Below are 28000 nucleotides of genomic sequence, written 5' to 3' on the forward strand. Positions count from 1 at the left end.
TTTCGGTAGTCTCCCACAGGAAACGGAGCCCAGCTCTTATCCAATAACCTCCGCTGTTAGTGGTGCTGCTGCTGAGCTCCAGTCGGGTGTGTGAATGTGTGGATGTTGAAACTGTAGCCGGTGAAAAGCACCAGAACCCAGCCCAATGAAAGATGCCTTTCTGCCGCCTGTAGCGAACCGGGATCCGCGGAGAGCAGAACGCCACGTCTCCGTAGAGGTTTAGAGGAAAAGACCAGCAAGATGTTGCAAGTTCTAGCTTGTGGCGCCGTAGTTTTCCCCGGTCTCTTCGTCGCCTTCAGGAGAATTCTGCCGTGTTTTTTCAAAAACTGGACGGATGCCGACGTGGTTCTGGTCAGCGAAAGGTAAAATGGGCTATTTTATTTACGCCGCGCGACCTGATAAATGTTAGCTAATATTGGCGTCATTGGCGGTTTTTTAAGCTAGTACCGATTTTGCTAGTTAAGTGTGCCGCACTTTTTACGTGGCCGAACGTTATTGATCACCTTGCATTTGTCCTGTTATATCACCTTAATTCAAATGTAGTCGCGTTACTTAAACGCAGTCTGAAAAGACTACAACGATGTAGTCGAATATCGCATCCGATGACAAACTATGGGTCCCTGTAGGGGTAAAAAAAAAAGGCAAAGTCTGCTGAAATAGCTGTCTGGATCTTAGGCAGGGTGGTGCAATAAGTGTTTCTTTTTTTCCCCCTGTGCACATGAAATTGATTAGGCTCTGCAGATTACAGTGAGCCTAGAAACAAGTCTTAGGGAGCATTAGCATCCAGTCCCATCCAGTCTGGGACTGGGTCTTACAGGGGATCCTGAACTGGTCCACATCGGAAGTGGCATTTCCTGCTCCACTTCTGACTGTGGAATCTGTATGTCTGGGACTAAACTCAAACTGCACCAGTCATCCTTAAAAAAAAACAGATTCATAGCTTTACAGTCCACAGGACAAAGTGGTTGTTATCCAGTGTGTGGGGCTGGGGGGGTGAACGGGTCAGTGTGGCTTCCTCACATGTGCAGAGCCCAGTTCATTGCTCATTTGTACTCTGTCACTCTGCCTAATCCGCCTCTGAGCTCCAGACTGAGCCCACTGCCGAGTTAGCTTTGTGCTGCTGGAAAACTCTGAACTGTACTTCCAAACAAGACTTCCCCTAATTTAATCAATGCTCCGCTTTTGGAGGGATGTTATCTTAAAAAAAAAGATAAGTCGAATGCATAGTTTAGAGATGTCACCAGTATTCTCACCAGGATTGCAGATTTGTGTCTACAGAACTACAGAAATGTCAGATTCTGCATCTCAATCATGAAAAGCTTATTTCATCAGCATTTTTCTTTCATGTTTAAACTATTTGGGCCTAATAATATTTAACATCTTGGTGTAAAGTTGAGTCATTTCTAAAGACAAATGAAAAAGCTATGCTAATAGCTAAAGGACTTATTTTGAGAAGCTTGAAAATACAAATTTGTTTTCCTGCGATGACTTTTATTGGCAAATTACTTATTTGATTGAATTTCTGGTTCATAATTTAATATTGTCAAATGTGTATTCTAAAGCCAAAATAACATAAACTAATGCATTAAAAACCTACAGTAAATATTTTTGGGATTTTTTGCCTGAAAAAATACAAGAAATTGTTTCAAAGAAAAACAAACAGATTTGGTGAATTGGCTTTTGTTTCAAGCCCAGCCCTACATAATTCCCCCATGACCAAGTACTTTAGTAGTACTGTAAAAAGTATTTGCCCTTCTAATTTTTTATAGAAACATTTGCATATATTAAATACCTTGCACAATCCGGCAATTTATATGGCAAAGAGAAAATGTAATGCAAGCTTATCTGGGCCTTTTTGAAACTATTTGCCCCCTTGCTTTTTATTCAATAAAAAGCAAGGCGCTTATAGTTGTAGGTTATAGTTGTGGGCGGCCGTGGTGCAGCGGTAGGGCGGTCAACCTCTGGTTGGATGATTGTAGATTGGGTTTTTGCGCCTTGAACCCTGAAATGTCAAAGTTTCCTCAACATTGAACCCCACTTTGCCCCTGGTGGTAGGTGTTTGGCAGTGGAGTTGCCATTAGTGTGTAAATGTGGGTGAATGGTTATGTTGTAGGCACAGCAAGAAGGCCCCGGTTCAAGTATTGGCTGGGGAAACAGAATCGTCTCTGGGGACTCTGCCTTCATAGGTTAATTGGTTCCTAGAATGCCTTTGTCTATGAGTGGTTGGGATGGGCTCCTGCAGCCCCGTGACCCAGAAAGAGACACAAACCAGGTTTAGTGGATGAATTAACTTGTAGAGTATAACTAACGGTTTAGAAAAAATCCCATCACAACAGTGACACCACGATCTGTCCTCCAGGAGAAGAAGAACATCTGACCACTTGGTCTTCTAAGAGCATTTACGTTTTGAAGCAGAAAACCCTCCAAACACCAGAAACTCAACTTTATATACCAGCCCCTCCTATAACAAATGTTTATGCTAGAAAATCTTATGTCTAAATTCAAACAATAGAGAGAGTAGAAAAAACATCAGAAACACGTCTTCACAGCCAAAGTCTAATTATTATTGTTATTTTTTTACGCAGCATCGGGACAACTTTTTATCATCAGTGAATACAATCATTATAGAGGCGTGTGGTCATGAAGGAGATTTCATTGTTATCTGTTTAGAGATGGTTCATTTGAATGTTCAGTACAAGGAAACAGGAATTTTGAAACTTGAGGCTTTAGGAAAAAAAGCCAGGCTTTCTTTAGAGAAGAGGTTTTTTTTTTATAAGGAAAATATCTAAACCTTTTTATGAGTTTTACTGAACAGGAGTAGAGCGGCTTCTCCAGAGAAAAGTGTTGAATTTCAATGCTCTCTTCTGCTGGTCCTAACCTTCATTTTTTTTCCACTACACCTGCTAATCTTGTTCCCCCTCAGCAGTTTCATCTTTCCTACTATTAGAGGGCGTTACATAACATCTTATATTATCAGCATAGTACTCATATACAGCCATAATACTAATGGTAATACTCATAAACAATCAGAGTCGAAGGAAACGTGGAGAATATAAACCTTAGACACCACACACCTGACATATCGTCCAGCTTTTGAGGGACGCTCTATGAATCTGAAGTATAAAAGCTTATGTGTTGTTATGGAGCTGAGAGGATGAGTCCTGCCAATAATCTAATAGGTTTCTGTGTAGGCCAAAGAAACCGCTTCAGCACTTCGGCTTGCAGTAACTGACTCCAGTTTCCCATCCATAGCCTCATTGTGCTTCCTTAAACATCACCCTCCACTTCTGCAAACCCTCTGATGGTTTTTTTTTAAAGCTAAAAATGCTCCTATGTTTTCTGCATGACACGCAAACAAATGCAAAAAGTAAAAATCCGTCTAGCTCAGAAAAATCAAGTCAACCTAAACCGACAAACATCTGAAAAGTGCTTAGCTCTGATGGTTCCTAGAAACCATGGGCTAACCACAGAAAGTGATGCGGATGTCTTTTCACACGACATTTTCTTTAAAAAAAAAACACGACGACTCTCAAGAGACACATTTCCTTTAAGACATTTGATTTTCTTTTTAACAATATTTTTGTGTGTTTGTTTCTTTGACAGTAGATCCTTTACTTTTCACAATAAAAACAACACTGTTCTTTTTAAGGGTGTAAAAAATGATTTAACAGGTTTTAGTAATAACAAAGAATCCAGAAGTGAGTTTAAGAGAAAATCATCTTTATATGTGGGATATAGGGATGAAAATGTATTATAGTTCTAAGGGTTACAGGTTTAGAAGCACACATACAAAAAAGGTCATGTTGGTTTTAAAAAAAAAAAGCAGGAAGTAAACAGGACAAACTTTATGTTTATTTCTCTTCCTGTTGTCCTCTTTGCTGCTTTTGGTTTTGTAAGCACAGTAGTCCCTCGATTATCGTGGGAGTTATGTTCCCAAAATAACTCATGATAGATGGAACACTAACACAACTTTATATCCACTTTTCTCAGACAGACGTGAACATTTTCACTCGTTTCTGTCTTGCTGAAACTCTCAAAGTTGGATCCTTTGTAGAAAAACGAGTCCAGTGTTGTAGAATTAAAAACAAAGATCGTGATAGATTTATGTAAATGTGGCTAACTGAATGCCTACAGTAGACACGTCACGGATGACATTGACTATGTTCTACAGCCAATCAGGACACAGAACACAATGCATTGTTAAAAAAAAAAGCATGCAAAGTTGCACGGAAAAAAATCCACAAGTTCAAAGGTGAACTGCAAAAAAAGGGAGGGATCACTGAGCAGCGACTCAGCACTGAGCGGAGGGAAAACCCACGGGTCCGGATGAAGCTAGAGGAAGTCTTGGCAGTGCTAGCAGATAACTGATAACCAGCTCAAAAACTAAAGTTATTTCATCTGCAAACACTTTGACCAGCAACTTTAGTTTGCATTACGCTGGTGGTTTAGGGTTTTGAGGTCTTTAAGGTTTAAAGAATTGTTCTGTGGTGGGAGAACATTTTGTGTATGTGTGTGTGCACTAAACATTTTTCACCTCACTGCAAACATTGCCTGAATAATTTCATAAACTACTATTTACTTAAACAGAAAAAGTCAAAGTTAAAACCAAAATGTCTAGCTTTTATATCTAAAAATATGATGTACTGATCACTTTGTTTTTGCCGTTTAAAATGAGAAGTGCAAGTAAGAAGAAGAAAAAAAAGGATTTTCTCAGTTAAAAGGCGTTTTTAGTTTTACACGCCAGAGGAAAATGTCATGTCAGACAAATTGTCATATTTAGATGTTAATTTGCATGACAAAGTTACTTCAATCTTGTCCGGTTTTTGATTTGTAGAATGCCTATTGAAACACGCATCAAATCCTGTGAGAGGGATTGAGAAACTCTATTTAATAGTGAAGTATTCTCATACAATGAGCTCAATACAAAGTTTAAGGTAAATGATTTTAAAACAAACAAACACTAGATTGATTTTAGTTATCCATGTTTTCTTCTCAATGATTCCAATTAAAAAAAACATGGGGAGAAAACAATATAAATGGTAAAAGAAACTTTTAACACTTTTACAAGGAAATGAAAACAACTGTTATGAAAGCATTTTCAGTTAGTCATCAACGGGTTTGGTTGAACAAGATTTTGCCTTTATTCTGAAAGGAACTAGCTGCGTTTACATGGACAGAAGTAATCGGAATGAATCGGAAGAAGAACGCGTCATTTAAACACGCCGTTCGGAATATTCTGCCCCGATCAGACTCGATCGGATCAAAATTTCTTTCCGATCAAGATAGGTGGGTAATGCGGATTGTTGATACGACTTTGGTGCATGTAAACAGTTTATTACAATCTTGTGTCACTTGTGCTCTGGTTTTACGTCACGTATAGACGGTGCGGTGCCACAGAGAACGCTTTGGAGCACGAACAGGACTGACCGGCTGCTCTTCAAAACAGAAATGTCGCTCAGTCCTTAGAAACCGTTCAAACAATCACGTGAATTTGCGTTTCCCAGATATTAACGTGCAGCCAGGATGCAGATTGCGGCATTTCCCGCATTGATTTTATGTTCATCCAATGCTAAATGTTGTTAGCCTTCTCCCAACTCTTCTTCCAGCTCCGTTCCACCACAAAAAAACAACACCAACCTGATGGATTAACAATAAAATGATGAGAAATGGGCGCTTCATTATAACCACAACAATACTAAAAGCATGTTTAGAAGATCATCTTGTATATTACCGAGCTGCCACATATCTATGTATGTCGGCTTGTTCACAGTGGAACTCATTTCCGGTGTTTTAGAGAGTACTGCGCATGTCCAAATGATTTATTCCGACCGAAAGTGTGGCGCATGTAAACGTTTGTTATAATCGGGAAAAGCTTTCCCCATGTACACGGTAGAATTCTAATCCGATCTTTGATCCGCGGCTACTTATTGGAGTATCATCACACAGAATACTTTAAACAACCAGCAAGATTTGACTTTTAAAGGAAATGTGGATCACAGAAGTGTCTGCGTGGTACCGCTATAAAAAGGAGGTTATCCACATCAGAAATCAGGAACATTTTTAAGTCTGGCCTGTTATTCTTCACCACACAACCATGAAGACCATGAACACATTGGAGAGCCTGCAGCAAACTCCAACATGCCCGTTGTGTTTTGACAACATTTCTCTCTCCATTTGCATCTCAACAATACATCCTCTGAACTTCACCTCTGCCTTCCTCACATTCTGGTGTTTTTCCGAGTTCTGCATCCCTGCTGCCAGTAAACCTGAGGCCGGAGTTGGATCTGTCTGGAAAACTCCTGCCTACTTTTCAAAATGATTATCAATCACCAAAACCCAGATTGGATTTGACTGTTTGATGGACTGGAGTGTCGAAAGGTAAAAGACTAGAGTCCACATAGAGTCTCCTTCGATTGCTTTGCCTCAACCGCAGTTTAACTGTAGAATCGAGGTGAACTTTGATATAGTGGAAAACATTAGAGGCTTTGAAGCTAAACTTTCCTTTTGTATTTAAAGCTTTTAGCTCTTTGCTAAGTCTGGACGCAGAATTCTATTAATTAATTAGTTATTAGTAGATGTTGGATATCTCCAAAAATATGATTATTTTTTTTTTGCATGAATTTTCCTATTATGTGAAAGTTATAAAAAAGATAAATATTATGGGATTGAAACTATTTTTTTCATAGAAATGTGGTTTCCATCAGGATTTTTACTTAAACCTGAGGTTTGGGCTTAAGTGACGTTAAGGACCCACTCCGATCATAATTTGATCTTTATTAAAAGCGTTCCCAGTGCTTTTTTGATTATGAATATGCCCTTTTTTATCCCAAATTAAGCATAAACGTGCTACAGGAGTGTGTTAAAAACAACAAAAACATGATTTTCATCAGTCCTATGTTTTTTTTCTTCTGGATACTAAATGACAAACATTTGTATTATAGAGTGAGATGTGTTCGTTTTGACTCCCCGCTTGTTGGACGGATCCCTTGATGGTCCACATGATGAACTGTTGGCATCCCTAAAAATAACTCCTGAAAGAACAAAGTAGTCATTGATGCCGCCGCAACCAAGAGAGAAAAATAGACTTCCCTTTTTTTTTTTTCCATTAGATGCACTTAACTGTGTTTTGCTCTTTTTTTTTGCCTCCGCTGTCACTTTCTTTCACTCTGCTGCAGTGCCTGTGGCCCCACAGATTACGTAGCCTATTTACTGGAGGAGCAAAAAAATGCACCTCTCCTGACTGCCAGACTCTGTGTGACGGAGCCAGCGGTCCATGAAAAACAAACAGTCAGAAGGAAGACTTGCTCGTGATGAAAGGAAAAGACAAAGTTGCTCACCAGCCTGACTCAGCAGAAAAAGACATCGCTAAACAAGGCAGCAAAGCATTCTTCCTGTTTTTTTTTTTTCCTTTCCTCCCTCTCTTTCACGTCAAGCTCAGCATTTCGTCAGCTGAGGGAGTGGGGGTTATTGGCTGACGCGATGAATAGGCTCTGTAAAATCTGGGTCTTGTGACATGTATGCATCCACAGAGCGCAGGAAGGCTGGCAGACGTGGGGACAAAATGTCTTTTCTTGGTCTTTTAGATGTGTATGTTCTCTGCTGAAGTGACCTCTATTGACCCACTTAATGCATGATCTGTACAACAGGCAGTCACACCCATATTTGGAGCGTTTGTAGCGCTGTGTTCAAACAGAATCTGATCTGGAGTCTGGATTGTCTGAAGTTTAGGGACCCTTCCTTGGCTCGGTTAATGGGGGCACTTTGTCGTCTGGTCTGTCATTGTATGGTCCATCTTCATCTTCTTCATCACAGAGCGCAGGAAAAACTGTATTTAACATAACGGTTATAGTCTTTCCAGTTTAGAGTAGATCCAATGATGGACAGTTTGATTGAAAACCAACGACAGAAGTAGCAATAAAGGAAATTTATAAGGCTTTTTTAATTGTAGTCCCTCCCTCCACAGTTGTAACAAAGAGGCAACTTCATCATTGTCTTCATTTGTTTGTAAAGCTTTAGTCTTAACTGCCCTTATGGGTGGACACAGACTGTCAACGGGGAAAAAATGGTCAATCCACGTTGAAATATCAAGGTCGTAGACCTTTATGATACTTTTACTCCGGGCTCGGAAACAGACGTTCAAGCGTCCACTTCCACTGAAAAGGCTATGTAAACGCGTTTTGGGCCTCTGCGTTCAAAACTTTTGCGTTCATGCGTCCCAACGCAAGTCCATGTTTGGCTCTGCGTACAAAAAGTGCAGCCATTTAATGTGCGTTGAAGTCAAACCAGTTGAATTTTGACCAATCGGGGATTTATCATTGAATCAGAGTAGCGTTCTTTTCAAAACATGGAAGTGCCAACTATTTGAAAAGTGATCATGAAGGAGAAATTAATAACTGCCAATTTTGCCGGATTTATAAAACCAAGTCTTTCATATATCGTAATAGAGCAGTGAAAGAAAAAGCCTGGAGGAAGAGTCATGAGTTTTCCACCACGTCGACGTTTTACTCTGAGACTTTTCCAACTGCGCGTACATGCACGAGTATCGGGTAGCAATGGTCCAGTCTGAACAGTGTATGCTAACAGCACGTTCAAGAATGCCCGTCTAGCCCGTTCTTGAACGCGCATCACATCATTAAAGTCAGTAAGGGGCCAGTACTTGCACCTTACTAGTGACGAGAGAGTGGAGTAAGGGCCCCATCCAACAGCAACGACTGTTTGTCAAATCTTGACTATACACTTTCTAAATGCACCACAATACGGCCATACGACCCTCAAGGGAACTGCATGACTCACCTGTGCTCCACTTGCGATGGGGTCGCTTCTCCCTACGACCCTCTATGTGCCCGGACAACCCAACAAAAACTCAAAGGGTTGTCCCCCGTACAGCTGCAGGTTACTAAGGCTTAAGTAGGTGGTAAGGAGAAGCATAAGGGGGGGATTCCCAAAAAGCAGTGTTGTGTTAAGGGGTGACTGTCTGTAATAACTACAGCAAGTGCAGGGGGAATAAATGACATGTTTTCTGATTTCAAAGCAGCTTACTGTCAGCTCCGCCAAGTTGGAGACCAGCCAGAGAGGGAGCTTTCCGGAGCCAAAGCAGTCATTCATACTTTGAACAAATTGGTGCTGTAACCCAGCATCTTGGTCTGGTTGAGCAGAATAAAACCCTGTGATTGCAAACTGATTCGTTTTGATTATAACAGCAGAACTTCACTGTCAGTATTTCTGGAATTGATCTTCTTCTTGTAAGTTCCTGTTTGTTCCGACGGAAGGTGTTAGGCACATGAATCCAACATATGCATGTTTTGCACTCGTCAAAGGGACACTTCAGAGATGTACCAACTTCTCCTGTGTCAGTTCTATTTATAGAAAAGGAAAGTTGAGGCCAAAGGCCCGCTGATCCTATGAAGATACACTAAACATACAGATCAGACTGATCCTGGAGGTCCTCACCTGAACAACAGCTTCAAGACTTCACTTTGATGTGTGTCCCCTCAGTATATTTGAGTTGCATTGCCTAATTACTAGTAAATTAAGCAATAAATGTGTTTGTATAGTAAACACATGTATGGAGGCAATAACAGTTTAAAAAGGCACTTAAGGATTCATTTAACACCAAGTGAAAGCAGTAATAACAGAGTAATGTATAACTGTCAATAAATATGACATAAGATACAACCCTGACAAGACTGTTAGAGGACAGTGTTCGTTTCAGGCTAAAGGGTGAACTGACAAATGCTTTGTGCCTCTATTCTGTCTTTATCATTGATCATTTATACAGGATGATTCCTCACAGGTCTTTCAGAGCCATTGCTTTGTATAAAAAATGTCTAATGTAACATCCGTGTTTTTTTTTGTGTGCGTTTGCAGGCTAGTGTCCTCCATCCACGCCCTGATGGCCACCGCTGCAGGGATCGTCGTGGTTTCGGCGTGCCGGGACAACGTCATCTATGACAGGTCAGGCTTCACGTCCCAGTTCTGCTTATTAACCAGCTTTACACACCTGAACATTTGGGTGGAAAGGAGGTCAAAATGAGCAATGTTAGCTAACGGTGTGTCTGTTACAAACGCATAGCGTTTTGTTGCATTTTTATCGTCATGTTTTCCTCAACAGAGTGACCCTTGACTGTCATACCAGCATGTCTTAATGTGCTCAGATCATTTCTGCCTCATGTGATTACCGTTAGTCCGTGTCTCCTCAGAGAAAACGGGTGTTCAAGAGGCCTCTTTAATCCTGATCTTACCTCTAGACCAGAAACCTGTCAGTAGGCGCTGCTGTAGCTTTAGCCTCCTTGTGCAGTGGAGGAAAGTTTATTGCTAGGCTAATGCTAGCTCTTTAATCCTCCTGAGTCAGCAGCAGCAGGACTGGGGCAGTCCCAGTTTCAGGCTGCTAATCTCAGTCATCCCTCCGCTTTAGCCACAATAATGTTCAGTTCTGCCGTTGTGTGACAGTCCAGAGCTTGGAAGAAGCACCTTTTTTTTTTGCATAATCTTTTGTATAATATTACAAGAAGTTACAGGTTGTACTTGTCGCTTTATTACAACCAGCCGTCAATATAAGGCCTACTTAAAATTTTACCCTTTAGTACTGATGCAATGATTCTTTCTGAGGACTCTACCAAGGCTCCATGTTTCTTCCAAAACCAACTGGTGGGGTTTGTTTTTTTCAGAACATGCCTGAACCTAGTCACGCCGAGTCCACGCAAAGCCGTATGTTGTGGCTTTCTGCTCTTAATCTCCATCCTCTGACTCTAAAAGCTAAAGAAGCCAGCCAGAGGTCAGGGGTCACCGGCTTGGCTCTGCCTGGAAGCTCTACTTTGTTCTGTCCGTATAATTAACCATTACCTTAACCAGCGCTCATTAGAGGGCTGCAACCATCCAAGCTGTTTATCACGGTGTACTTGCATAAACACGCCTGAATGCTTGTACAACATTCGCATGAGAGAGAGGCCGACCCGCGTGACGACGTCCTTCTTAGTTAAAGATACTCCTAACGGCTTTAGCCTTATGTAAGAAAGAAAATGGGACTCAATGAGTCTTTAAAGGAGCTTTGATTTGAAGACTCCACTGCAAAAAAAATACTGTCCTGAAAGATTTCAAAGAAATTGCAAATGCTGGATTCTCTCATTTTATTTGTGTTTTTAATTGTTTATATGCAGAGCAAATTAAACTTTAGTCTAAAAAAAAATAATCAAAGATGATCGTAAAATAAATGTAATTTAATTCTAGTATTGATTTTACAGATGCAGTCATTTTCTGCTGGTATAGACTTCGGATTATTCTAGTACTTTATCAAAGCAAACAAAAAAAAAACATCAGAAGAATCATTTGTTTTAATACAAGAACTCCATGGCACCAAAGAGCAAAAGAAAGCACTATTATTTATTATTAATGAAAGGTTTTGCACTTTAGTCTTAATTTGTGAATAAAAAACATATAAATCATTTTCTAGAGATTTTTTCGGTTTTGCAAATTAGCTTAAAAATCCATAAAGAACAATGTTTATTCAGACAATTTCTAAAGTGTACTTTATTATTAACTATATTTCTGATTGATGTCTGTGATTGGCTGGCTTTCGTGGCACCGTGTCTGCTCTGTTTCGAGTGCAGAAGAGAGAGAATTTGAATTTTTTTTTATTGTACGTATTTTTGAGGTTCAGTTGCACTTTTCTGTTTCAAGTGCAACTTAACGTTTCAAAATAAAGGGATCTGCAGAATTTAGCAGTAATTTAGATTGACCATTGACCTGCTGCTGAGCTCCTATGAAGTAAACTTTGTAACTTGTGTTATTGTTTAGCAAAAGAGGGCCTGGTTAAAGCCTGGCTGGAAAAAAGATCGTTTTAAGACTTAAAAGCAAACCAAAAACAAGTTACGTAGGCTGTAAATCACACTTTGATCGTGCGACTGTATTAGTTCATAAATAACCTACTCAGAATTTTTGTAGAGGCGTTGGAGCTAAAAAATATGGAACATTTTTAGCAGTTTTAGGTTACTGTCCATTTTAAACACCAGTTTGACTCTATTCAGTTCCAATGCATCACTAAAATGTCAAAGTCACAGGATTATTTTTATTTATTTTAATCAGCTTAAGGGCCTCCTGATCTTTCCTGTCACATTAACACGACAGAAGTGGTTCAACGAAGACATTTTTCTGACTTTGAGACGTCATGTCAACTTTTGAGCTTCTCTGCTTTCGTCATTTATTAACGGAAACTCCACAACTGCTTTAGTGGAGTGTTGCTGCTGACACACAAATATTTCTCTTTCCCAGGCACTGGCTCACCACCTACTTTATCATATGGTACGGTGTTCCCTACATGACGTACGACATCTTCGCCATGTACCTCAGCCACTACTACCGCTACCACGTGAAAGGACATGAGGACTACAAGCAGCACTCCCTGAGGACTGTCAACTCCTTCATCCGCAAAGAGTTCCTGCTAGTGTTGCATCACATCGCCCTGCTCACCATCTTGCTGCCCGTTACGCTGGTGAGCACAGAGATGTTCAGAGATCATAAATGTTTGGGATGATGTTTGAAATGGAGGTTTTAATGTGTGGAAAATCCCAGGATGAAGGTCAAGAATGAAACTCCAGCCTTTTAATACTTTTCTTTCAATGATTGACGGACCGTTTTGCAAAAACAGGGACGGACGTGGAGTAAGAAGGGAAATTTTCCAAGCGAGTACGTGATCATGGTCCTGGGTTGTTTCCAGAAAGGCAGACATTTCTACTAATTGCTAACTGAGTTATTTTGAGGTTTTTCTTTGGTCATTTTGGTCTCCAAGGCAGATATGAGGTCATTTATCTAAAACTGTGATTATTCTTCCAGATCAGCCTTGGGATGGTGCTTTTATTTTTTGCTGAAGCTTTTTGTTTGTTTTGAGACATTCTGTCTCTTCCTTTGTTCTGTTATGGAAGGCGTAATTTGTGGACAGTTGATGAAGATTTTCAACGCTTAGGTTTTGGGTTGGGTTCTGGATTACTGGGAACTTCCGCCACCACTATCCTTGAACATTCCCTGTAGCAACACAGATATTTAGCCATCAGCTCTGTTTGTATTTTGGTTTCTTGTTTTTATGAAAGGTGATTAGCTTCTTTTACTTTGAAGGTTTAAGGTGGATTCAGCAAAAATTAAAAAAATTTTACCTTCCTAGGTTACCAATGTGTCGACCAAGTGGCTCAAACGTAACAACAGAATGACAGAAATCCAGATATGGATAAAGATCCCGGACAAGCCCCCAATTAATGCTTTGCCCTTCTGATTGTCTAGGGCATTTGGTTGAGAATGACATAAAAGTAGTTTTACCCAAACTTTAAACCATCAACAGGAACACCGAAAAAATAAAAACAATTCATTCGTTTACAAAAATGATTTATAAAAACAATAACTTAGATGTGAAGTTAAAAAAAACATCAGGGCAAGCTTAAGGCCATAATTACAAACAAAACACACCTATTCAAATTCACAAACTCTCTTTCCTGAAAATGAAAAAGGAAAATGATGACAAACGTCAACATCCCTAGACTAACAAACGGGAGGAAAACGGTACAAAAGAAAATGGCAGTTCACTTCTACGGCTTCATTTTTACAATGATCCCCCATAACAGTGTTTTTCACTGGTGTGCCGTGGGAAATTGCCCTCATTAACGGATCTATAAACATTTCCCATCTCCAGGATATCAGCTCTGTGTTCATCCAAACAGGCCCTGATAAAACACTGAGAAGTTAGGAATATGAAAGATCAGAAAATACTTTTTTCTTTGTGTTTATTTGATTCTATTAAAAACATTTTGATAAGAATGACGGTACCGCGACTTTGCTGCAGCTAAAGCTGTTTTCTGAAAAGTCCCGCCCCTTTAACTGTCTCCGCCAATCATTCTTGGAGGTTTAATCACACGTCATCAGTCTGACCAATCAGAAGTGGTTAAAGTCTTCACTTCCTTGTTTCGATTCTCCATAAATACCAGCTCGTGTTTAGCGGTGTAGCTTTCCGCGGGATCCAGTATCAGACCGTGGAACAAGTGAACAAAACAATGAAGCTAAGAGACACTAGTCTGTCTGCCATCACTACATCTCCCATGATGCATTGGGTTAAAGTGACAGCGTCTAAGTCTCTCCTCTTAAAAGTCTTGAAACCACGATGAACACACACCAGTTTTTAAATCTTTTAATTTAACTTTTATTACATCTTTTAGAAGAAACAGCTGCAACTTCCAGCTTTTTCTGCCACAATTATCACAAAAATGCATGTGAGATTGAGGAGGGGCTGTAGATCAATACCATTAAGGCCCGTACACACCGGGACGAATATTCGCCAGGCGTTATTCGCCAGCGTTTTTCGCCACGTCTTTTGTGTTCACACCCAGGCGATTTTCGCTGACGATGAGCCGAGCGAACATGCAATTTCATTCCCTGACATTAGATGGCGCTTAATGTAAACAGAAATACTCCTGTACACAAGGTGGCGCTGCGCAAATTTACGCTTCTTAAAGTCGCTTTTCACTCAGAAGAAGAGAGCAAGTATTTACGCGCTTGTCAGAATCATACAAAGAAAACATGAATATTTCAGGCATCAGTAGCTCCAACTGGTACTTGGTAAGGGGATATTTAAGAATGTCCGTCATTATTTCTTCGCGGCAGTGTAGACGCTACTTGGCGTCTATCTTCTTCGCTGATATGTGTGCTCAGCAAGGCAGTTTTGTGTTTGAGCGCCCCCAAGTTGTGTTTTACTGTAACTTCAGAAGCTCCAGACACGTGTGCAAAAGCGCAATTCTCATTGGTCGAATAGATTTCGACGCGACGCGTGACGCTTTGGCGCGTGGCGTTATTTCGCGTCGGTGTGCACACTCACATTGGTGCCCTTTGTTTAGTCACGAGGCGTTAAACGTCGGCGAAAATCGCCGGCGAAATTCGTCCCGGTGTGAACAGGCCTTTAGACCATGAGTTTCTCTTTTTTTTAATTTGTGGATGCTGGTATGCCGTGGGATTTTTGTCAAGGTTAAAGTGTGCCGTGGCTCAAAAAAGGTTGAGAAACACTGCCGTACAACTACCGAACAGAGCAGGTCCCAACACAACACACCACACAATAGTTTGCAGGAGCCACAAAGTGGAGATGAGAGCTGAATTTGGTCCAATCAGCAGGGAAGCCTGAAAGCCATAGACAGAGACAGATTCACTAAGATCCTTAAATTCACAGTAAAGTCCCAGTCTCACACTGAATGTACAGAAGATAAAATAAAGAGAAAAACAAAACTAATGTTACCACTAATGTGACAAACACAAATGCTGACATAGTCTAAAATGGTTGATTATCCTTAATTAACCTGTAATTTACACACCAAGTCATGATAATATTCCCACTAAATATATTGTAGTGTTTCCATTTTCAAAATGAGACCCCCCCCCTCCCCATTATAAATGGGAAAAATACAAACATTCAAGGATAGTCAAACATTGTGTGGGCAACAGTGGAGTTCAAATGATGGCTAATAAGTCGAGTGGTTTTCGAGTCCAGTCCCACGCAAGTAATGCATTAGTACTTTGTGCTCTAATGTTGTGCAGTAGTTTCAAATCAATCTTCGCATAAAGCGACATTATCTCTCAATTGTTGCTTAAGTGGCTGCAGAAAATAGACATGATGTGTGCTGTCATGGATTACCTGCCAAGCAGCAAATATGCTTTCAACATGTGTTAAATTAAATGTTACCTGGAAATCTGGTTAAAAAGGAAGGGTTATTGAAGACGGGTGACCGAACCGTCTCCTCCAGGCATCTGAGGCCCCGCTCCATAAACGCACTGGAAATGAAACCTCAGAGCTGTGGCGCACAAAAGCATTTACATCGCATCATTTAACATGGCTGGCTCCACCTCCTCCACCTCAGAGGGGGTTTTGTGCTCCAGACCATTGCTTCATACTCGGTCTTAACTAAAGCCTAGAAAGTAGCTCTGTTATGTAAAAAATACTTATTTGAATCTTTTAGCTCCTCTTTATCTTAGCAGAGATTTTCCAGCACAGTCGTGTTAAAACAAGAAAACAGGATCTGTTTATTAATGTTTAAATACCGTAGTTAATGTTTGGAAAGAAGAAGAAAAGTTTCTTTCACTGATTTCTCACAGGAGTTTCTGCACAACTGCACACCATCATCACACACAAGTGGAGCTGTGTGTGTGATGATGGTGAAAGCTCATTCTGTGGGGAACCTTCTTGTGGCCTTGCAGACACATATTCAGGTTCTGGGTAATCAGAAAAAGTGTCATCTCAGGGTGGTTTAACTTTAGGACTGTTGCAATGACCAGGACAGGATCAAAAACCTCCAAACTTTTTATTGGCTTTGCTTTCCCATTAAAGCATAACAAAATGTCTGCTTTGGACCGGGCCCACCGAACGCTATTAAACATGAAATGAATAAAGCTGGACTTGAAGTTTAGTCATGAAATTTGGACTTAAAATCTTCTGAAACGTTTATTGGAAGAAGGTTGTCAGTCCAGACACCTGGCCTGGATAATTGAGAAGCTGACATGAACAAAGTTCGCATTCTCCTTAAAGTAGCTTCACCTTACAGAAAAATCTCAGCAGAATGGTGTTAGAACTAAAGTACCCGTGGATTTAATCTTTTTACGTACCTTGTTTTTCAGCAGTTTATGTTGAGACTGAAATCTGTCAAACTCCCAATAATAATCCTCAAAATATAGACTTTGTTCCAGAATTATAGAAACTCTTGACCTTCAGAGTGTGTCCTATTGAGGTGACTTCACTCGCTGTCAAAACTCTACACCAACGTATTTGTGCGTTTGAAAACTTGTAAATCGTTGACTTACGTCTCCAACCAAATAAGGTGAATTTAGACGCCATTTATCCGTGATACGCATACTGCCATATTGGGAGTCATCTTGAATTCTCTGGCAGCTGCTCGATTCCCATGTTCCCCCGCGTTGCTGATAGCTTGCAGTTTAAGGGTGTTTCTTTGCATTTTCAGGGTTACCAAAACGATGTTGTCCTGCATAACTGACATACCTGCACTTTTGTACTATTCGGGGGGGGGGGTCCTTCTTTCACGTCCTCACTTCCCTCCATACCGTTCTCATGCTGTCCTCTCCTACGTCCTCTTTACCGAAGTCACGCAACGACAGTTTAGGCGCACCGCACCATAGGGCGCCCCATACATTCTGGAGAAAAAATGTATGACTTAAGTGTGCCTTATGGTCGTAGAAATACAGTAATTTTATCGATGTATCTGGTAAGTTTATAACTTGAAAAACTTGCCTACAGAAAAATGGTCATGAATAAATGAGGATTACCAAGAACAAAAGTTATCGTAGCGCAAATGGTTCTTCTGACCCATAGAATGACTTGTTTCTCTTTCGGCTTTTCCCATCAGGGGTCGCCACAGCGAACAAGTCGCATGGTAAATTTGGCAATGTTTTACGCCGGATGCCCTTCCTGACGCAACCCTCTCAAAGCAACCGGGCTTGGAACCGGCACAGAGGTAGAGAAGGGAACAGGGAGCAGCCCGGAGACGAACCCTGGTTTCACGGACGGAAGGCGCCGCAAACCAGCACGAGCTAAACCGGCTGACCCATAGAATGACTAACAGCTGTTTATTTCTCTATAGAAGTCTATGGGATTTTGGCTTCTTGGTGCCAACAGGTACTTTCATGTTTTGAATGCTAGGGGGGACGGATCACTCAGTCCAGTTCTTACACTCAACAGTTCTTTTTAGACACATCATATTGCATTTGGACCCAAATAGGAGGCCTTTTCCTAAAGTCAGACTCTGAACTCAGCGGTCTTAAACTCTTCTATAATTTTTATGGGCTGCTGTTTTTAAGGCTGCTGGTGGGGATTTGAAGAACCGTCTGGTGTTTTGTGTGATTTCAGCTACGATGTCTTTTCTTTTTTGTGCTTCATCTATTCATTACAACTTTCTTTGATTCTGAAAGTGTTGAACAGGAAGAAAACAGTTTTTTTAAGCAGAGCAGTAGGCTTTTAGTCCCTTACTGTTTTCACTTCAGTCAGTTCAGGTCATCCTATCCTAGTGTAGTGAACTAGGTGCAGTACAAAGCCAGGCCTTTGTTTGCAGTTGCAGTCAGCGGCTACATGAGATCACATTACTCTACATTATTCAGCTCCAGCTGCAGTTATCCTTTCCAAACTTAACCCCCCCCCCTTCCTTTGTTTCTGCTTTTGTTCCCTTTATGCCAGTTTGGCTTCCCTGCATAAAACATGGGCACCAAACATGTGGCAACAGGAAAAACCCCAACCTTTACCAATATTAGTCGTAGTAAAGAAACAAAGAGTGCATTAACACCCCGCTCCAACAGAGCCATTTTAAGCAGTTGCTGCAGCTTTGCTGCTCTTGTTTAAACAAGTCAATATTCATTCAATGAAAAGACGTTCATGAGCTAAAGGAACGACAGATTTAAGAAGAAAGGTGCAGCTTTTCCTGCAGTCAGTGAAAGGCCCATCACAGGTGGGCGGAGCTTATTGAGCCGATCAGGTGTTAACTTTTTCAGTCTCTGTTGATGTTACTCTGCCTTTTTATGTTGATCTTTGTTTAAAATTTAAAAGTTAACAAACAAAATTAAAACCCAGTTCTGGATTTTTCCAATACCCAATAGATAATTGTCAAACACCTTTGATTACTAATGTGTTGACTTTTTTTATTTTTTTATTTAAAGAAAAAGCTTCAAGTAAAAAAGTTTATATAAAATGATGTTTTTAAAGATAAGAGTTAGATACTCATTAAGGCAGTTAAAATTGACACAAACTTAGTTGAATTCATTTAAAGCTCAAAGTTGGCTGATTTATAACTTGATTTATATAATAAAAAAGACACAAAAAACATTTTTTTTGTTTCTTTCTATTGAGCCTAGATTTTATAACTGTAATCACTTTGGGGGGGTTTTAATGTACGTTTTCTGTCAAATTTTTTTCGCTAATAAATTATTAGCTTGCCGTTTTCACTTTAGCTACGCGTTGTTGCTGAAGTCCTGCAACTTTCCACAGGCAGGTATGTGTCTCATTACAGACCTCATTACGCAAAAGTTCATGTGTACGAAGCAGGCCCACTAGTGGTTACTCGTTGAACTGACTTAGCTACAGTCAAACAAGTTTTAAGTGCTGATATCAAGCAAAATCCACGTTTTTGAGCTTTTAAGTGTATTATAATGTTCAGTCCTCACAAAAAACAACCCCAAAGCGACATTTGGATCCATTCCCATTTTCTCTGAGTATTCCTCTAAAAACCTGCTCTCTGAGCACCAGCCCCTCCCAATCCACGAAAACGAGCGGGTTCTCACATTGTGACATCATAAAGTGAGGAACAGCCCCTTCCAAGAGTGGCCTGTGCTGCCAGCACCGCCCCCAGGCTAACAGACACACCCGCTTTCTCCGTGCAGCTAGCAGTGATCGGATAAATGTTTTCCTTTTATAAGCACAATACGCACATCCATATTTGCAAAAGTTCGGATGTTGTTTGTTTTCATGGAGGAAACGCAGACACATTGCAAAGGCCGACAATGGGTTGACGTCATGAAATGGGCGGCACCCACAAGGAATAAAGAGCGAGGCCTCAAAGATAGTCGTCTTACTTCCAGGTAGAACAATTAGCAGCATAAATAACTATTTTATTTAAAAAATGATTTAGTGTGCTAAAGGTAATTATATTATCATATAAATGGATATAGTTTACTCTGAAAGGCTTACGAAAAGCACAATATAGGCCCTTTAAGCCAATTCTGAAGGTTTTACCTTAATTTTTTTTTCCTTTCAAAATGTTCCATAACTACTCTAAAAGAAAGACCTAATGTGAACGACTTGATTTGGTTTGACTGTCCGACTTGTTATTGTGGTAACTTGTAAACCGAGCCTTGAACACGTCCGCATTTTCTTACATTCTGTTAATAAGTAGTAGCCCAAAGGAAAGCTGAAGTGGTGGATTCTCCAGCTCCGGATCGGTGCATGACTAAACTGTAGAGAGAAATTTGCCCTTGAGAAACAATTCTGGCTCCTGTCCAGAAAAATGATGCCTTCAGGCGCTTGTTGCATACATATTTCCAGCCAAGTCCTTCAAATTGAACTCCTTAAAGAAATGCAGATCATTTCTGACACTTGAATTTGGAGGAATGCAAGTTTTAATGGCAGCGCTGTCTTCAGTCTTGTTTTAACAAAGTAAAACAAAAAATCCATGACGACCACATTTTTGCACTTTGTATTTAGTAAATAAAGTTGAGATGTTTCTCATTGTGTCGTGGAAGAACTAAACCCTGAAAGGCAGCTTCAGTAAGCTGGTGTTTATGGTTTCAGGGGGTAAATATGGGTGATGTATTTCAGTAGTCACACACACTAGTGTGTTCGGGAAGCAGCACTGCTCTAAAGTTTAGTCTGTCTTGTTTCTATCCTGGTTTAATGGCAGATGGCAAAGCTGTGTTTGAATAACCTGATGCTTTATTTATCTCCCCCTGACAGCTCTTGTCCTCTGCTTTGAGCCTCCATTCATCCACACTGACTCACCTGTTCTAAGGTGGCGTAGCTCACCACTCAGCGCCGCATCGCTGGTCAATATTTGAAAGCTTCATCTATTACTTATGCAAACGACATCAACCCCCCCAACACCACCGACCTCCGTCCTCTTTTCCTTTTTATTAAATAGTGTTAGACTGACATGTCCACTCTTTTATTTTATGTCTCTTTTACTGTAAACATGCTTTTTACATTTATGTTACAAAGTGTTTATTGAAATCTCAAACACTAAACTAAAATGATCAATTCTAGCATTTATAAATCAGGTTTTTCTGGGCTAATGCTGCCAAATATTTGGATTTTTGTTTTCTTTAGTCACTGTAGCGTAGACGGCCTCTGTTGTAACATAGTCCGAAAGAATACTTTATTCTGATTGGCTGCAGGGTCTCCATTAAAAAGTGATAATGGACACATAAAGAAGTTCCGGTCACGTAGTCCCAATGTTGTATATTAACCCGCGGGCCTAAACGCCATTTGGTAACTGGAACAACAGAAACTTGGAACATAGGTGGACAGGCGTCATATCCGTTGATTGTAAAGGAAACTGGACTGAGGCGAGTGTGACGTCACCCATTGAACACGGTTCACTCCGTCTCAAACCAAATAAAGCCAAATCAGACACCATTTTTCTTTTTTTTTTTTTTTTTTTTTTTTTTAACTTGTCCTGTCCAACAGCTAGGCAAACAGATGAGAGCTGAGGGCCTCTTGTGTTGGACATATTTTATTTTAACAAGAGGGGTTATTCATCTTCAGACAAACCAAAGGTATGTCTGAATAAACCCCTTTTGTAATTGAGGCCAAAATTTATTAATTTCAATCATGTTTGAAAATCTTTGGTGTTGGACCGGACGGAAAAGGAAAGAGGGGAAGAAGAGAGAGGGACGTTAGAGAGAGGGGGGGGTAGGAGGGTGATAATAGGAGGGGAAGGGGGGTAAGACCATGAAGCAGCATAGAGCAGACAGGTTTACTGGTTGTTTATCGTTACGGTACGGTTCAAATGTAGTACAAAAAGGGCGGGGCCTGTTCACACACACTCAAATATTATCAACACACCTGCTAGCCGCAAAAATGTCCACATGTCAACATGCACACAAAACGGATAGTGTTCACGAACGCATACCTATGCCTTTAAACCAACTAGTGTGAAATCTTTCATTCATTCAATCATGCAAACTATTAGTGCAAAGGTGAGCTAACACCTGTGCTCAGGTGAGTGTTTATGTTCTTCTAAAATGGATGGTGGAATGTGAAAAGAAGGAGGAGGAGCGCCCAGACACCATTTTTCTGCCACATGGATGAACTACTGTCACCACTCTGGCCAATCAGGAGTGAGCTTGTTGGAAGTCCACACCGCTACCACTTGAAAGCGTGCAACACAACATCTGTCAAATGTTTTAAACAATGGATGTGGGGGCCAGCAGGCTCCACCTACTTTCACTTGAGGCATCTGATTGGCCAGTTTAAAGGATGAATAACGGGCAACAAATAAATAATATCACTAAAAAATACAATGATCAAGAACACGATAAAAAAGGTATCATATCAAGAATGGTTCTCCTGACCAATAGAATGACTAACAGCTGTTTATTTCTCTATAGAAGTCTATGGGATTTTGGCTTCTGGGAGCCACTTCCTGTTTTGAACGCCGGGGGGAGGAGTCACTTAGTCCAGTTCTTTTTATACTGTCGATGGTTATATCACAACAGTAGACAGGATCTCTGTCACATTTTATCATCAACATTTGAAATTGTTTGTCGCTCGTCTTTCTGTCTTGCTAAATAATTTTACTTTTAAGTATTAAAAGAAATAGTTTGGTGGTTGACACACATTTGATTTGAAATGGTTTATTTCAAGCAATTAAGTAGAAATAATACACAATAGCAATATAATCATCAGTTATACATTCATACAGTAACTAATCAAACTTAGGATAATTAGACATATTAATAAATATTGCTTGAAAGGGAGTGGAAGGAAGCAAACTTATATAATCCCACCCCGTTATACTGTAACCATTTTATTACATGATTTATCAATATCCGGTTCCCGGTTTTTATCAGACAGAATTAAAAATCATAAGATATTGATAAAGCACATGACAAAGATGAATTACTTAAGTATTCTGTCAAAAATAACTATTTTAGAAATAAACATGGCAAATGCAGATCAGTCATCTGAGATATATGCAGATTATGTTACTTATAAAAGCCATTCATATGAATAAAACATAATACTATATCAGTAAAGTACACAACACTGTTTCAGGAAATTTCATAGCAAAATTTCATCAAGTATCAAAAGTTGAAAACATGTGCAAAATTATGCTACATCAGGAAAGATTTTTGAATCAATTTATCAATTTTTGGAGAAAGTGAAGTAATATCATTAAAAGTGATCAAAGTTAATGGTGGATATTTCTTCAATAAAAATGATGAAGCACTTTCCATCTGAAGTGATGCTTTGTCATGTTTAGCAAATAAACCACTTTCCTGTGATGCATAGTCCTCGTACATCAGCTGCAGCAGAGCGACGTTGGTAACCATGGTATACGTAGGATAATGCCCTTCAGGGTGTCTATCATCAGAAATTAGAGACTTTGTCACGTCGGACAGTTTACACCTCTGTGTTGTCCGTTAAATTCTGATAATGGACACCTGGAAGGCCATTATCCTTTATGTATAGATGTGGTTTGTTGTACAAGCTGACGGCTGCAGCCGACTGGACTTTTTTCCCTTTTTTTATTTAATTATACAAGGTTCGGTTCAAACTCCAACAGCATTTAAAGTTATCTGTTTATTTAGTGGCTCTGTTGGCAGTGAGCAGGTCGACCTATGATCAAAGGGTCGGTGGCTCGATCCCCACTTCACCCCCAGTCAATTGTCGTTGTGTCCTTGGGCAAGACACTTCACCCTCCTTGCCTCCAGTGTGGCTCCACTGGTGTGTGAATGTGCATGAATGTCCCGGTGATGGTCAGAGGGGCTGTAGGCGCGAACTGGCAGCTACATCAGTAGTTACCACCACCAAGTATGAATGAATAATGGATGCATGTTATAGGGGCTTTGAGTGTCTGGAAAAGCGCAGATACATCTAATCCATTAATTAATTACAGTTTTTTGTTGTATTTTTGGTGCAACTTCAAAGTTTTCTAATGGCAAAATTAATTTACATTTAGGAAACACAATTGAAGCAACAACAACAACAAAAATCAAAATTTATACTGTTCTGTTTTTAATGTTAAAATGGGAAATTGCTATAAAACATAAATAGTTCAGTTTCGGTAATTTTTGCACTCTGCAGGGCGGCTGATGGGTACCTGGGGTGTGATGTGGCTGTTTCTGTCTAGTTGTCATATTTATACATCGTACTACAGTATATATAACTTTCAAATTTTTTAATCTTTCTTTGAATCTGCTGTTATCCCCCGAAGCTACATCCGCTCTGTTTATGGGGCGCGGCTAGCTGCTCATCCTGTTCCAACCACAGCATTTGCAAAGGGAACCCGCAATCCTTGCAGCAATATCTGAATTGGACCAGTCCGTCGGCCAATCCCCATCTCTGATTGGTTCAGACCAGGATATGAGCTTAATGTGTGTCTCTTGTTGAACCACAGGAAGACGATGTGAGAGATGTTTGTTTTATACCTCACATGCCTCTGCATTTCGATGCATCCTGACTTTTTATTGGTCGCATCATTGAGAAATGAGGTCGCGTCCCTTTTAAGCGTGTGAGTTTATAGGTGGAACGGTTCTCTGTTTAAATCTGTTTAAAAATTTCTACTGTATCAGAAAATTATGAAGGCTTTGACCGAGAACTGCTGTTTTGTGTCTAATTGGACCAATCCGTGTTCTGACATCTGCAAATTCACTTCCCCAAACTTATTATCAATGGTGACGGCAGAGGACGGTAGTGAAGATAAAGTGACCTTTGTTGGGGAGTTGCTTTAGTCATAACTACGTTAGAGCTGGTGTGTTTGATGTGGGATTTCCGGTGAAGTCCGCCGTCCATCGGTCCCAAAAATGTAGTAAACGTGAAACATGAACTAAGAACGGAACGCGATGTTCTCCCTTCAAGGCTCTCGGCCCGTTTCCACAGAAAGTGTCCTTGAGAGTCAGCTGTGTTTGTTCCCATGCTACTGTTTGTTTGCTCAGCCTGTGTGTGTTCTCTGTCTGCTCCTCAGTTCTTCAGAAAGGACATGGGGGACTTCTTCATTGGCTGCCTGTTTCTAACGGAGCTCAGCACTCCCTTCGTCTCCATGGGGAAGATACTTATTCAGGTGAGTTGTTTCAAACAAACACATGGATGCTTACTTTTGTGTTGGGGTGGCATGCTTAACTTTTAGTTTCATCGTCTAAGCTTCAAAAGCCACGAAACACAAAAGCACTTCATTGTAAGTTCATTACAAAAGAGTAATATTATTTATTCTAAACATCTGAGCCCAAATGATCCAAAAGCTTGTCTAACATTTTTTTAAATAAAGTTTTTACATTTTATAGTCAGTCCCCATACCTCCAGATAAAGAACCTTTTTCCTCCTGTTTTCTCCTGGAAATCGCAGTGATACTCAGAACTCTGTGTCATCAAAACCTGAGAATCTCTATTTCAGTTGAGAGCTCCTATCAATAATTAAGGCGCATGGCTCAACCAAAAAACATAAACATCCGTCAGCACCATTCAGCAAAGAAACTGTGGCGACGTCTCTGCAGCCACTGTCCATCTATCCAGAACCGCCCCGCACATCCAGAACCTCTCTGTAGATGAACCTATATGAGGAACCTGCCCTGGGACCTTGTGTTAAATCGGTGGAGCGTAGGCTTTCAGGTCTGTGCTGACATCTGGTGTCTACAGACAAAAACCAATGAAAGCTCCAACAGATCTGCCAAATTCTAATATCAATGTCAAATGGACCCAAAATACCCTCCCTTTGCTTCATATATTCACCCAAATGAAAGGTTTCTGAGAATATTCTGAACAATTTGATCATTTAAATAGTTCTTCAAGGAATTTTACAGCTCTCCTGTAAAAAATAAAACTTTTTAGACTCTTAAAAATAATCAATTTCGTTTTTCCCCCTCTTTTTAACAGGATTTTTGTAATCCATTATAAAATATGAAAGCAACACGTCATTTTGCAGCCCTTTGTGTGAGATTTGTGTTTCATGTTAGTGCAAAGCCGATGCGTAAAGACGCTTTTCTCTGAGTCAGAATCAGCCGATTCACAATTTATCTGCTTCCAGCAACATCTTCAGGGTGAAAGGGGTTGACTCTCATGTAATTCAAACGGTTTAGTCTTAAAAATGGGCACAAGTGTAATGAAAAAGTTAAGGTTGTTGTTTACCTGGTGAAAAGGTTTGTAATGAAAGTCATTTCCAAAAGGTCGTTCAGGTTTGATTTTAAAACCTGGTTTTATTATTTAACTTTTAAACAGAGCGCATCTGTGAATTGGCTTCAACAATCAGTTAAAATAGCGCAGCTATTAATTCGATCAAATTGTTTACTAGAAACTAGTCATGCGAGAAAGTTGGGAGACGGTAGCGTTCGTTCTTCTAGAAGTCTTTTTGATTATGTATGATCCACGTGTACATGAAAAATTCTTAAAAAATAGAAGTGATTGTCTCCAAAGTCTTTGTTGTAGTACAGCAGCTAGGTAATCATGATTGAAAAACAATGACTTTCTTAAATAACCGTTTTTGGAGCATGATTGTAATGAGGAATTTTCATGATTAGATCAATGTAACAATTTATTAGTTTTGGTTGTTTTTGAAACATTTTGGATTTTCTTTTTGAGAACACAAAAATCCCCGGCGGCCGCGTCGCAAATGAATACAATGGAAATTAATAATTACAACGCAGTATTCTTTATTAACAAATAAGAGTAACAACTAACTACCTAACTAATTAACTAACTTTATACGTGTTGTAGAATGTGTGTAGGAGGACAGAGTAGCATGAGTGTTGGGATTGCGCGTTCATGTTTGGTGTTACGGAGGGAAGGAGAACAGTAAAAAATGTTTCCCCCAGAAGAACAGTGATTGATTCTTTATTATTTTACTTTGCTTTATTATTAACCCACTCTGGAGTAGAGCTGTGACGGTGTGGGATTTTTGATCACCGCGGCGATGAAGCAGCAGGAGTCGCGGTGTCGGGACGCTTGCTCAAGGCGCTAAGGCTTCACAGACTTTTACTAGGACATTTGCTTGAAAAACATAGCACAGATCAAAAACAATAATAATTAAAAAAAATCTTCTCACTGATGAGGAGACGACATCTGATTTTGATGGCGTCAGCAACCAGGTGACTTCTGATCATGTGATCGGATCAGAACATCTCTAGTTTTTATCAACAATTGCGGTATTTATCGTCTTGGTTTCTCTGATTCTCTTATCGTTGCTGTAAGAACCTCGTAGTCGATTCAGTTCTGATCCAGTTTGTGTTTCTCTTCTCTTCATTGTGTGTCCTTCAGCTCAGCCTCCAGGACTGCTGGCTGCACAAGGCCAACGGCGGCATGGTGCTCTTCACCTTCTTCATGTGCCGCATCGCCCTCTTCCCCTACATGTACTGGATGTACGGCCGCCACTACGGCATCCCCCTGTACAGCGTGCCCTTCCACCTGCCGCTCTCCACCAACCTTGGCAACTCCTGCATCCTGGCGCCGCAGGTGTACTGGTTCGTGCTGCTCTGCCGAAAGGGCTACCGTCTGTACCGGAGGAGCCGCGGTGCGCCGTCGCCCGTGGCGACGGCCCCCGCGGCCGACGCCGGCAAGGATGATTGATGAGGAGGTCACGGCTGCTCGCTCAGGCCGCACACTCCGCTACTAATTCAACCCCACCACGGTACTGTCCACCACCGAGACTACCTGCTCCTCTTCCACCGGGCGTTTCCGCACACTCTAACTCCTCTGTTACAGATCTGCTGCCTACGTGGACTTCTCCACTGATCGTATGCTTCTACTGAACTCCAGCCATTTGTGTTTCTCTCTGGATTTGACTCTGGTCTGGATCTCCTGCATCCACAGGACTGACGGACGGTTCTGCTTGTGGACAAAACGTCCCGAAACCTAAAAAAAAACAAAAAAGAAAACAAAAAAAAAGGAGAGAGGAGCTGCGGTGGAGCCTCCATCTGTAGCTCCCACTGTGTTTACAGCTGCTGCTGGTTGGAGACGGTCTGTCACAGTGACTCACACTCGTTGGTTTTGGTCAAACCCCTCCATCGCTCCCCCTGTTGTTTGCTTTGCGCGTCGGCGGAAGGCTTGGAAAATGTGGTGCATTTTTAGCGTGAAAAAGAAAAAGCAATACACCTGAACCCCACCCGACGCGACGGCCTGAATATTCTCCCCTTTTCTCTGGCTTTCGTGACAAATTGCATCCATTTCCTCCTTTCTTTAATTAGCTTCCTTCAACTGGATTGTTTTGGTTTGACTTGCTGGAGTTCTAGTTGAACTGAAACTGACTGAAAAATGAATTGCGATCTTTTCTTCTCGGCGT

General features: G+C 40.6%; 1 protein-coding gene across 2 annotated transcripts; it reads left to right on the plus strand.

The window, feature by feature from the left end:
- The first annotated feature begins 29 nt into the window (after positions 1-29).
- LOC101174853 (protein FAM57A) lies at positions 30-27999 on the plus strand. Of its 2 annotated transcripts, XR_002291733.2 has the most exons (6): positions 30-362; positions 9868-9954; positions 12268-12487; positions 24699-24794; positions 26980-27349; positions 27424-27999. XR_002291733.2 is itself a non-coding variant. In XM_004076794.4 (5 exons), the coding sequence occupies exons 1-5, from the start codon at positions 241-243 to the stop codon at positions 27286-27288; spliced, it is 834 nt and encodes a 277-aa protein (XP_004076842.1). In that variant the 5' UTR covers positions 30-240; the 3' UTR covers positions 27289-27999. The 2 variants fall into 2 exon arrangements, 1 of the variants encoding a protein (XP_004076842.1); XM_004076794.4 differs by having other exon boundaries at positions 26980-27999.
- The last annotated feature ends 1 nt before the right edge of the window (position 28000 follows it).

This window comes from Oryzias latipes, chromosome 14, assembly GCF_002234675.1.
Source record: "Oryzias latipes chromosome 14, ASM223467v1".
In the NCBI taxonomy this organism is placed as follows: domain Eukaryota; kingdom Metazoa; phylum Chordata; class Actinopteri; order Beloniformes; family Adrianichthyidae; genus Oryzias; species Oryzias latipes.